Here is a 12,923-nt window from a genome sequence, read left to right on the forward strand (position 1 = left end):
TGCATGATTTCTTCAAATGGGCAGACCCAAGTCCTTGACCTGCAGTGACCCCATTATTCAGTCCAATCTTATTTCCTGCTTGCAGCTGCCTTTGCTGATTGCACTGAGTAATGGGAGAAAGAGAGAGAAAGATGAAAAAGAAAATTGCAACATGATGCAAGCCTTGCATACACTGTTAGGAATTTCATCTGAAAAAAAAAAAATACACCATACAGACAAAGCCATGCATATTTAAAAGGGGCTGAGCAAATTCTGCATTTTAGAGCTATTTTCCTCAGAACATCAGGCGTTCTTGTGTTACATTCATGTTATATGAACACACACACACACACACACACACACACACACACACACACACACACACACACACACACACACACACACACACACACACACACACAGCATCTAAAACACAACTTGCTGTACAACACACCAATACCTCAATATTTCCTACTGTTCAGTATACAACTTTCATGCCCAATCCACTTCTCATCTCTCACAGTATCATTCGTGCTCTAGATTTTACCATCCGATTGTTTTTCCTTTTTGTATTCTCGCTCTCTTGTTTTTCTCTCGGTTATTTCTTCATATTTAGCTGCCAGATTGTGTTTGATTTGTTGCTGCCTACTTGCATGTGTGCATAATATTTTTCTAGTCCTTTCTCTACTCTTTTTTATTAAAAAAATTTTGCTTTTCAGAATTTTTTTTAAGTTTTTTTTTTATTATTATATCTCTATCTATAGTGTATATAGTGTAATTGTTCAGTATAATTGTGTTCCATAGTGTGGAGGTGGTGGCTAAAAAAACATATTTTAGCATCCCATAATATATATGCATAATTTAGAATTAAAAATTTTAGTACATCTGTGTGTGACACATAAATGGTTCTGTACCCATAAGCAAACATTTCATGTGTACAGAGATTAAACGACACTGTGGTGTGTAAGCTTGTGATGCAGTCAGTGTGAGGATTCTTCAATGTGGCAGAACAGCGGTTTTGCTGTGTAAATTGGGGTAATTTAATCTGCCTCATAGTAAGCGTTTCTCATTATGAAAAAACTGCACTGCACAAGACTCCTGAGCAAAGCCAGAGAGGCTCTAGCTTGTTCAGAGACTTCTCAGCATATATTTACTAAGCCTAAAGTGAGGCTGACTGGCCACCGAGGAAGATATAACAGCTTGACATTGATGAGGGAGGAAGCTCTTCTCAGCCAGTATTAACCATAAAAAAAGATTAATGTTAGCGTTTGATATTTTATGAACATTTTCAATCCATGCTGGATCGTTCCTTTTCCTTCTTTATTTTCTTTGACATTTTACAGCTGTGTCTTATTCTTTTTTCTGTGCCGGCTCGTTTGACACCTTGCATTTTTTATTGCAGATTTACAAGCTAGGACTATTGTAAGGTTGTTTAAATGTGTTTCAGGTAACATAAAAAATGTTGCACATTAAATCAATTGTATCCACATTATTTAAGAGATAAGCATGATATTACTTTGTAAAATAAATGAAGAAATGTTTCTCTCATTAACACCATTTGTAAATCAGATGAACCTTAGATTGAGTTGTGTAAGTGTAACATTAATTATGTGTATGTGTTTGTGCATGTGTGTGTTTGCTCAAGAGAGACATCTGCTAACAGTAACTGCATCCTCTGTTTATTAATGTCGGCTACTCAAGACCACTCAGACTGAGTACATAAATGTGTACACATTGATTATGTACATGCAAATGCAAAGACTCATTTTACTTGGAGATGCGGCATTTAAATGATGACAGGCTGTCATATAAAATTACCCAACAAGAAATGCACCACTGCTATCATAAGATTACAAATAAAAAAGAACTGCATGTGTATTTGCACAAACTGACTTGATGACACACTGTATGCTATAGATGCAACCAATAAATGCAACTGTTACTACAAAAAAGCATGTCATAAGGATCTGTTTCATGCAAGGGTGATGCTAACTGATACACACGATTGAAAAATACAATGTTCACAGAGTTCTCTAGTCCTGGTGCTCCAATTTCCCAAAAGTATTTTCGAGTAATCATTTGAACAAGTTTAGTGTTCAGTGTGATGTTCACCTTACCATTTATTCATGATCTTTTGGGAAATTGAGGCTTAATTGTACAGTACCTCTGAAATCACAGTAATTGATGAATTAATAATTAGTTAATCTCCCAGACAAACATATCTCACACTCATAACTACATACGTTTCCTATGAATTTCAATGTAGTTACTGAATATTTTGTTGTAGTTACTGACGAATATGATTCTATGTGTAAATAACTGAATAATTAGGGGTTAACCAACGTCAAATACCAGACATAGTTACAGAAATACAGGATTCAGCTTGAAATTTCAATCATTGCATCATCCTCATCCAGAGACAGATGTGAAGGTACACTGTTTTGATTACCTACACCTCTAAAATTAATAGACCCATAGAGTTTGGCTGAGAGCTTGGAGCTCGCGAAAGCCTGCCGTCTGTCCATCTCGCTTTTATACAAGGAGATCATGAGTAAGGTGGAGAGAACTACACCCCCTAAAGTCAGGAGACAAAGACCGGCAATTACACATCTGTCCAGGTGTGCGCCTACCCGGGCGTTCTCAATGGCCAGACGCTCCATTTCCCGTGCTGAGACACTGTCTGGACTCACTCTGACGTCACGAGGGATCATGTAAGCAACAACCACCAGAAACATACCGGTCACCAAAAAAGTCACTGCGCTAATGAAGCCGTAATCAGCCGACTTTTCAGTCTGATCTGCTTCAAAATCGTCATCAGAGAGATCCGGATCACAGAAGGAGCTAGAGTGTTCACAGCTCTCTGGGTCCTGAATGCGTATTTCGACGTCAGTTATCTCGGAAAACCCTGTTTCAAACTCCTCATCGTGACACACGTGAAGTTCTTCATCAGTTCCCCACTGGTGGAGAAGCGAAGGCTCTGTCCGTGGTGCTGAAAAGCCATTCTGTCCTCGCGCGCGCGCCTCCGGTTCAGCCTCGCAGCGGCGCTCGATTAAAAAAGCCGCTTCATCCGTGCATACTGGATAATAACTTTTTTCGTGTTGCACAGTCCACTCGAGGTCCCTGTTAACAATCCGACCATTTAAAGGACCGGGATAGAGGATCTTAAGCTCAGCCATGCCTTTTAATCCGCTCTTCTCATCTCTCTGTCATCTAAAACAAAACCCACAACAACAATCAGCACATTTGCGCTATTTTTAATCAGTTCTGTGCTCTTTAATGTCCTCGAATCTGTTAATCATGTAGGTAGTTGTGTATCTAGTTTTAATCCTTTCAAAATAAGGGGTTATGCTCCTTTATTCACGCCCAAATTGATTCTGAACTAATACACAACATCATGCAACAAAAAAAAAAAAAAAAAACACCGGAAAAAAGTGGCTCCTCCTACCATCAGCAACATTTCCCATGTGGCGTTTCCTCTTCATGACTAGCTGCCTTTATTCCCTTGTGTTTTCCGCAATCGTATAGTGGGCTGTTGATGTTTTCTGATCTTCAGCATCTTCATAATCTTATAAAATACAAACCGCGACCTGGATGAGTAAATAAATAAATAAATGAATAAATAAATAAATAAATAAATAAATAAATCTTAACACAAATGATCTACTCCATCCTGCCAATGTGCGTGACACTGCCTTGTCATCGTCAGTAGTCAAGTAATTAGGAAGGGGGAAAAAGCAGTGGTGTGCTCCTCCAACCGCCTCCTCTTCCTCCTCCTCTTCCTCCGCGCTGATGAATTGACTTCTCTTCCTTTTTTTCCGTCTGTGCACACTGAAAGTGAGAGCTCCGATGCGCAGGAATAAGAAAGGAAGTCGTTAAAAAACGAAATAAAACATTACTCATTCACTCACGTGTAGGGGAAAATTTCCCATTTGCACCCATTTTTCACCTCCACCAAATGTAGACAGTACATGATCGGGGTCCAAATGGTGCTTTAGTACTTTGTGTGCTGAAGTTTCTAGGCTTAAACCACCAACAAAATAAAGACTTGTAGAACAATAGTTTTTTTTTTTTCTATGAGGTCTTGATAATTATTAGAATTAACAAAATACTGACTAATATAAACCGAATAGTTAAATATGCACTAATCACTCGCTTTACACTTATTTTTCTCAGTTTATTATGTAGACTTAAAGGTGACTTTCTTTGTACCTGATTATGAACTGAGGCTCATCTGTCAGCATCTACACCATTAGAAACGGACACCACAGAACCACAGCTGAACAAACACATACATCATTTTATTTTGATGGTGCAACATTCTGAGGAAAGCAATGACCCTGATATGGTATGTGTTTGCATGGTGGAATATGGCATGATGTTTCAGTGAGCAGTAGGATGCCACACAGCTCCAGAGTCCCTTGTTTAAGCTCAGACTCCAGTCTGTTTGCTATTTTACATGTTCTGCCTGGGTTGCCTTCAATTTTTCCATGTTGCTCTCACCCCCAAAAAAACATGTGAGTAGGTGGATTGGCCAGACTAGATTTCCTCTAGGTGTGACTGAGTTGTAAATGAGTATTGCAAGGTGTGAATAAGTGTGTGATTGTACTCGGATAGTCTGGCATCCTCACAAAGGTGTGTTCCCCTAAGCTTAATTTTCCTCTTATAGGATCTGTAAACATGACCAAGAAAATGCTCTAAGTGCAAATGAATCTCAGTGTCACTCAACTAAAATGCCAGTCATCCAACCTGACACTGAGAAAAGGCTGACAATTGAAACACTCTGTACATGGACAAAATGCGCCATAACACCTTGTTGATGGTTGAGAAGGTTAATGGGAAATACAGTTTCTGGTGCTTCATTTACTCTATCATTCATTTCCTCCATAATTAGGAAAAACTGAAGGTAGACTGAATAAGCAAACTATGTCCACTTAAAGTATAGATTAAACAATGGACAAAGGAGTTTAGTTGTTTTTTTTATTAAAAATGTTGGAACTTTTTTGTTTAGCATTTATTTATTTATTTTGGTATTTGGAGGAAGTCTTGATTGGAGCCAGTAGAGTGTCAGAAACTTGAAACAGTGAAAAACAGTAAAAAGTCACAAACGCTGCATATGACTAAAACCCAACCACTGTTAAAATGACATCTGAAACCAATTTACAGGACCTAATTTTTTTGGGTTAACTTGAAGCACTGGAGATGGTCAGCCAATCTGATAATGCCAAAGAAGTATAGTACAATAAATCTCATGAATTGCCAAAATGACTGTTTTTCAAACAAAATGAATGCCGTGACAAGATTGAAGTACTAACTTAGTTTAGGGGTGTGTACACCAGAGGTGGGAGTAAGTCACACATGTGCAAGTCACAAGTAAGTCTCAAGTCATGAATGTCAAGTCAAAGTCGAGTCAATTTTAAATATTTATTTTAAGCAAGTCTCAAGTCTCAAATTTGAGACTTAAGTCTGACTCGAGTCAAGTCGAGTCCCTCACCTCTGAATCATTTAACTGAAGTCCGAGTCAAATCTCAAGTCATGAATGTCAAGTCAAAGTAAAGGCGAGTCTTTTTTTAATATTTGTCAGGCAAGTCTCAAGTCTCAAAATTGTGACTCAAGTCCCCCATCTCTGGTGTACACTTATATAATGTACATGTTTATATATAGTGTACACTTATATAGTGTACATGCATAAATGCATATGGTGTACATTTTCTTTTTCTAAAATCATTCAAATTGTTTTTCACTTTAATTAATAAGTTGTTTTGTCACAATAAAGTCTTGCTTTTCATCTTGCTTTCATTTTTGTACATCACAAAAACCTGCCCTGTTAACAGGGGTGTGTATACTTTTTATATCCACTGTATTTCTGCATCTATATATAGAAGGCTACTGCTGATGCAGCCAAAATATGGCCTTACGGGAATATACAATGGTTTTTAGACAGTAATTGGAGTGATAACATCTCTCATTTGGTTTCTAATATGTCACAAGTCTCTAAAGTCTCTTGTTGTGAAGGAGCTTCATATCTTCTATCTGTGATTTCCCATGGCACTACAATGACCCCTCACGCTTAGACTGACACAGGCCAGTCATGCGTAGCACAAGGATGCCGTAAGTAATAATCTTATGTCTCACTGCTCCTCTCTTTTCCCTACATGATAAATGTCAGATCCAGCCTAGGAACAGATGCAACAATGAAATGCACAAGCGTGGGACTGATTATCGCCTTTTGCTACAGTTAAACATTTAGTGAGAATGAATTTAAAATCACTGAAAAAATGTTTTTTTTTCTCTCATGCTTTCCCGCACACACATAAACACACATTCACAGTCGCAACAGGATGACTCACGTAACAAACCTGGGACATAAACCAGGCCTGGACTCCTGTCGGTGACAGCAGTAATATTCTCCACTGGATTCGATGACCTAGATGGAGGAACGCAGCTGTGTGTAGTGTGCAGAAGAAGTGTAACACACACGCAGGGAGGCAAAATCTCCGACAGCCACGGAAACAGGTATAACCCACAGAATGTTCATAACAGACTAGGTTTATCAAAAGATATCTCAACTGTCAACAGTGACACACCCTGTGTTTCACATGCCTCAGTTAGATCATGCAAAGCCAGACAGGAACATATACACAGAGGGACTTTAAACCAATGATGAAATAAATCTCGATTTCTGGAATAAACAAGTGCATATGTTCAGAGAATGTTTTATTAGCTGTGCATGTAAGCGCGAAGCGGTGCAGCAGTGAAACATGCAATGTTCTAGAGAATAAGGTAGAATGCAAGTGAGTAAAGTTAGCATGGACTTTATTTAATTAAATTCCAAAGACTTTAATAAAATACCATGGCAGTGGCTAAACACATGCAGAAAACAACAAAACCATAATGCTAAATGAATAAAGCCAAAACAATGTTAAAAACGTAGCTGGGACAAGAAACTGAGAAATACCAGGCTCAGAAATGTGATGCAATTGGCAAGACATTCCAAATATGCTAAAAAAAACAACAGCGTATAAACAGACAAACTAATCAATTTAGCGAAACGTGGTTGTCTGTGAGTTCATGTATGTTCAGATTCTATGTATGTAGAGGTCGGTTGATGATGCTGATGTTGTGCAGCTCAGAAATATGCAATTGGTTGGTTTTGGTGTCCTACTTGGTAGCTGGTTTATGAAAGAGATGGGCTGTCTCGTAGGTAGGATGTGACCGAAGAATATATTGGGGGAAAATGGTTGGAAAAATGCCCCAAAAGGAAATACAGTGAAGCAGTTCATGCACAAATTCATGCTGCACTCTTTGTAAAACCTGAATCACAATTTCACAATACAACCTAACTTCAACCTTACAAATGTGACACATAGTTTGCATGAAAAATCGAATTAAAAAGGTTTGTGTTTATTAAGATTCAGATTTACCTGAAATCTAACCACACTACAACACCATAACTACAACACAATGCCCTTTAGTGCAAATTTTAGTCTCAAATTTTACAGAGAGAAAAAAAAATCTGTCCACTAGTATCCTACAAGCTGGCATGTTTGATACACACATTGCCAAGACGCTGAAGGAAGCTCTTTATCAGTATCCTGACTGCCAGTGAGGTCTCTGCAGGTTGGCAGTACAGCTGATCATCTCAAATATTTATTGGTTTCGACACAATGCATGCATCCGTGACAGATTAGTCAAGGACAGGTTTAATGCTCTTGGCCTTAGAGACATAAAACCTTTCATAGGTTCACATATACTAGACAACATATTTTATAGATCTGGTCACACTAAGATTGTGATAAGTACCTCAACAGGAACATCAGGTCCTGCATGTAGAAAACCTGTTCTGTCCAGGCAGGAGAGCTGGAGGATTATAACACGTCCAATATGCTGAGCCCACTGCTGCATTTAAAGACAGGATGGAGACCCAGAGTGAACTTGAATATGGTAGCAACATGACCCCATATGTGCAAATCATTCATGATTTTATTATGAAATGACCTGAAAATGACCTAAAATGGGATTCTTGCTGTTAGACAAATAATCTATTGCAAAATTCAGCTTAAAGCATTTGTGTTGAATTCTGTTGTAAGGTGTCAGGATACAATCAATATACATCAATATCAGACAAAGGTGTTTTTTAACTTGTCCATCTGGGAGAACGACAAGTCAAAAAAAAAACACTTTTGTCTGATATTGATGTATATTGATTGTATCCTGACACCTTACAACACAAACTGTACTGTATATATTGAAATACTGTACTTACAAATGTTTCATGTAGAATCCTTTAAGAAGTAATATCCCCTTTTTAGTTCTAGGATGCTATAAAACTCCCCGAACTATCCAAGGTATCCATGGTCATAAAATCATTCATCAGCTCCTTGTATGAATACTGAAGTTCTTCAGTTAGCATTAATAATCGTTTGTGCATCTTCATCCATTCTGTTCTTTCTGTTCTGGGTCACAATGTACTCATCAGTGACATGAGACATGTGAGCATGTGTGAATATAAATGATGTACATTCTGTTTCAGTTAATGGAAGAACATTTGCTGAACTTTAAGCCTGTTAAAGATTTGCTTGGATCTTGCTACAGTAAGAAGTGAGATGTGATAAATGAGTTCTATGAGTTTTGAGACACATTGTGTTTATTTACCACATGGTCTGATATGGCATTTCTGCTGATGGATCTTCTCTGAATTTGGAACAAAGCAATGCTAAGAATAGCTGAGGAAAATGCCGGAGCAGCAAAGCACAGTGTAGGTTAGACTAGGACACTCGGAAACAACTACAGCCCAGAAGACTAGATATCTATCATTTTATATATGTATATCTATCACATTTTGCGAAGTACACTTAAAATTAAGGCACAAAGCACTGAGGACTTGTACCTCTCAGTGTCATCCTGTCTTTATCTTCCTCTCAAAGGTCATACATCGTTTATAGACAAATGCAATTATTAATTTAAGACATATCACGATAGTTTATAATTCACACTAAACTAGATTAAATCTGGTTAATATCTAATTCTTCCCAGCTACTGACCAAACAGCCCACTCGTGCAAAACTGTATGCCGTTTAAAACTGTTTTGGAAATGTTTTATTGAATTGTTGGAAAGTTAAAATGTTTATCGTGTGATCAATCTGATATAATTGTTTAAAATATATTTTCATCCAAAAAAATATCTATGATACAAGATACTTCATCAGCAATGAAGCAAAAATATAAGAAATCATTTACAGTACTGACATTTTATACAGCTGAACATTTGTTGCATTTAAAATACCAACATTTTAGAAATGAAAGCAATATGAACACATTGCACAGATATGGCCAATCACGTGACTTGCATAAACCTTTATGGGTGGTGTAATATCCTATAATTTCACTCATAGTTTGCCTTTAGGGGAAAACACTCGACCACACGACCTTAATGGACATATAGATCAGTTTTATGAGGACAAAACCTTTTTCAGCAGTAAGGAACAGAACACAGTGGGCTGATATGAGAAATATAACCTGTTTATTTATTAAAGAACAATGTCAAAATTCTTTAACCAGTTATAGTTTTAGTTTTAGTTTTTTTTTAGTTATGGATTATCTGTGATACAAGTTTGTTACTATTAACATGTTAACATGTACTGTTTCTTCTCTCTAATGGGAAGTCAGTTGTACAAGCAGTTAACAACATTTCTATATATTTCACTATGTATGGTTATGTGATAAATAAAATTTGAATATATAAATTTATATATGGGGTATTTCTATTGCTTCTGTCTTCCTGCTTTCTGATAGCCTAGCCTAGTGTAGTATTATCAATTTTCAACTATTTAATCTCAACGGTTTGTGTTTACTTCTGTTATTTGGATATTCACTTGTATTTGGTCATCTCTGTGTTCATTTAGTGTTCATCCCTGGTCTCAGCTGGTTCATTACACCTACAGGTATCTCAGAGGATATCTCCATTACAAAGCAGACATTAATAGCTACAGTACTTAGATCACTCACTATGCTCAGTTAAGGATTTGCAGGTGGTAGAGGGGGTAGGATCAGCACAGAGCATGTTGTTTATGACTGGCCTCGAAATACGCCAGAATGGACCTGTATGAACACACAGCCACCGGGCTTCATCTGACCTTCCCTTAATATAGTGCCTCTGAAACTGTTCCTCCAAAGAGCTTGTAAATCTGCATGACTGAGAACCACTTAAGACAGTAAATATTGTGTATGACTCAGCTGCCTGCCATTACATTATGAGAACAGAAGTTTAATATATTCCGTGTTAATGGCTGTTACATTGATATCGGTAAAAGAAAACAGCTCTTATATGTTATTTACTTTTTTAGACTGGATACTCTGAATAACAAATGACTGCAAAATGAAAACGCTTTTTTGGTATTTAATGCAAAAGTAAAAGACACCAAATTGCTAAATTTCTGTAAAAGCATCCCTGAGGCTCCACTTAGGACTGTTAGCAAGAAACAGAGCATATATAGCAACAACAGAAAGTATGGAGGAAATCAGCCTGATCTTTTCAAACAATGTTCTGTCCTATGTTAGCAAACTCACTGCCAGTGTGTTCCTGCGGTTCAGTTTATGCTGATTGGATGCTTTCATTTCCTCAGAGGAGTCATTTTTCTGTTGGAACACAAGATGGTAGCAAAGCATATTTTTTGTTGGTTATACATGTTATTTATTCATTATAACACATCAAAAATACTAAACCTCTGTATATTTGAATTACATTGGAGTACTGTTTTGAATCTTTGGGCTCTAAGGTTTTCTACAGAACCTTCAAATGTTCCTCCAGGTAGAGAAAATACAAAACAATTCAGGGATCTATACGTAGGTCTTTTTAGGATAAAATAGATGTTCATCCAGGTTTCTGATAAGGAAATTTAGAAGTTCTTTAGAAGGACAATGGATCATTGCTAACTTAAAGGGGTAATAACTATTGTTGTAGTACTGTACAGTACATAATGAGATTAAGGATTTTTCAAGAGAAAAATCTTTCTTCTTGAGACTATGCACATATAGAAAAAGCACTGCCAGTGGTTCTTCCAGTTTGTGTGTATTATATGCTTCTACCTAGATGGGTTCAATCGGTATTGCTTTCTGATGGGGAAACCATTCTGTAGTGAAATTCTACATAGAACACTTAAGGATTTCCCCAGAGAGATGAAGCTAAAGAATGCTTTAACTTCTAGATTTGACCTTTTCAACTGCAAAGCTTTTTTTCTTAATGGGGTTAAGAAGAATTTATTCTTAAATAGGTTTCCGACAGCTTTCTGATAGGGAAACCATTCTGGCATTGTACTATACTGTAATTTTATGTCCCAAAGTGACAAACCCTAAAGATTGCTTTATGGTTTTAGGTTTAACCTTCAGATTATTTCCAATGGTTATTAGGGTTTACCAAAGGATTCACTGGTTAGTTACTGGTAAGTTAGTGGTTTGTTGGATAGTCAGTGGTTTGTTTTTTTATGCTGCCTAAAAGGGTTGAACTTCAAAAAGCAAAAGCTCTTTCTAAAAGCAAACGCTACCTTGTAGAACAACATCAAACCTTTTATTGTTCCTACAAAGGGTCCAATTAAAGCACTCTTGCACTCTTGAATGTAAATAATGTTACTAATGTAACTGCTAGCTACCTGTAGTGTGTACCTGCTAATATGTACACATATTGCTTGGGTTTTTATTGGTCATTTAAAAAAATCACTGATGTATATTCATGAACAGAAGACATGTTTAATGCTTTTTGTCTCTCTAAAATCCTTACATAAGATTTTTTAAAGAAAATGTCTACTAGTCATCCAAAAAAATAAACAATGGCCTAATCATGCTAATTCTGCCAGCTGAATTTCACCACTGACTGCTAGAATACAACATCTAACTCCATTAACATCCCAATTAAAATTCTAGAGATTTGGCAGAAATGCAGTCATTATCTGAGCTGTCTCTGTGCCATCATCACAGTTGGTGAGGAGGAGAACCTCTCTCACATCTACTATGCTGGACAAACAGAAAAACTCTGCAATCTCACATAAGTCAATTATACATAAAAACCAGCTCAATATGTGCTGGAAAACTTTTTTTGCCAAATGTTGTAAATCATTTGGATAACGTGAGAATAATTTAACACAAGTGAGCAAATGGCATGATAGATTACATAAGCCACGAGAAAAAGAAAACAAGTAATCAGGCTCTACACCCAGGTTTGCTAAAAAAAACTCTGATTGAATCTATATACCTGTCCTAATTTCCCTGACATTTATCCCCTAAAACACATTATTGTTTCTTAAATTAATGTTAAAGCCAATTATTCAGTAATTACTACATTCTAAGAAGAAAAAGTAACCCTCAAGGGTACTTTTACTTTTCCCCCTGGGAAAACCTTTAAAGGTCCTATGTAGATGTCTAATCATTAGGAAGTGTTCCTAATGTCTTGAACTCTTGAGGAACACTTTTTAATAAGAAAGGTTGAATTACTCAGTGTCACCAATAAAACTAAAAGAAAATGCAGCAGTAAAGGATGTGAGTATAGACTCATTGCTGGTTCCTGGAGATTAAGATATTAAAATGTAATAATCTATCACAGCATTTCAGAAGGTGCAAACTAAGACTTTTTAAGTATATTTTAATAATGTTTGTTTATAACACAATAACATTCTTATTTAATAATATAATTTAGCTACATTTCATGGACAACGATTTCTGGACACCTGACTATCACACCCATGTGTTTGAGGTAAGTGGTAGGTCAGGGGTTAAGGTGTTGGATTACTGATCGGACGGTTATAAGTTTGAATCAAAGGTCCACCGAGCTGCCATTCATGGGTCCCTGACCAGGGCCCTTAACCCTCTATTTTTCAGCTGTGTAAATGAGATAAATGTAAGTCGTTCTGTATAAGGGCGTCTGCCAATTGACAAAAACGTACAATTGTTAACCA

At 36.9% G+C, this 12,923-nt stretch overlaps 1 protein-coding gene and 1 long non-coding RNA gene across 2 annotated transcripts; both read right to left on the bottom strand.

Moving 5' to 3' along the window:
- Window positions 1-1,642: 1,642 nt before the first annotated feature.
- Window positions 1,643-5,408, bottom strand: LOC113661543 (transmembrane protein 74). Its single transcript, XM_027175853.2, has 2 exons — window positions 3,425-5,408; window positions 1,643-3,189 (listed from the first exon to the last, which is right to left on the bottom strand). The coding sequence occupies exon 2, from the start codon at window positions 3,153-3,155 to the stop codon at window positions 2,358-2,360; it is 798 nt and encodes a 265-aa protein (XP_027031654.1). The 5' UTR covers window positions 3,156-3,189; window positions 3,425-5,408; the 3' UTR covers window positions 1,643-2,357.
- Window positions 5,409-5,539: 131 nt separating this feature from the next.
- On the bottom strand, window positions 5,540-8,437 carry LOC125140166. The gene is made up of 3 exons (XR_007139409.1): window positions 8,243-8,437; window positions 7,780-7,875; window positions 5,540-6,403 (listed from the first exon to the last, which is right to left on the bottom strand). It is a non-coding gene; the product is annotated as an uncharacterized LOC125140166 (long non-coding RNA).
- Window positions 8,438-12,923: the final 4,486 nt, after the last annotated feature.

Source organism: Tachysurus fulvidraco, chromosome 24 (assembly GCF_022655615.1).
Source record: "Tachysurus fulvidraco isolate hzauxx_2018 chromosome 24, HZAU_PFXX_2.0, whole genome shotgun sequence".
Taxonomy (NCBI): Eukaryota; Metazoa; Chordata; class Actinopteri; order Siluriformes; family Bagridae; genus Tachysurus; species Tachysurus fulvidraco.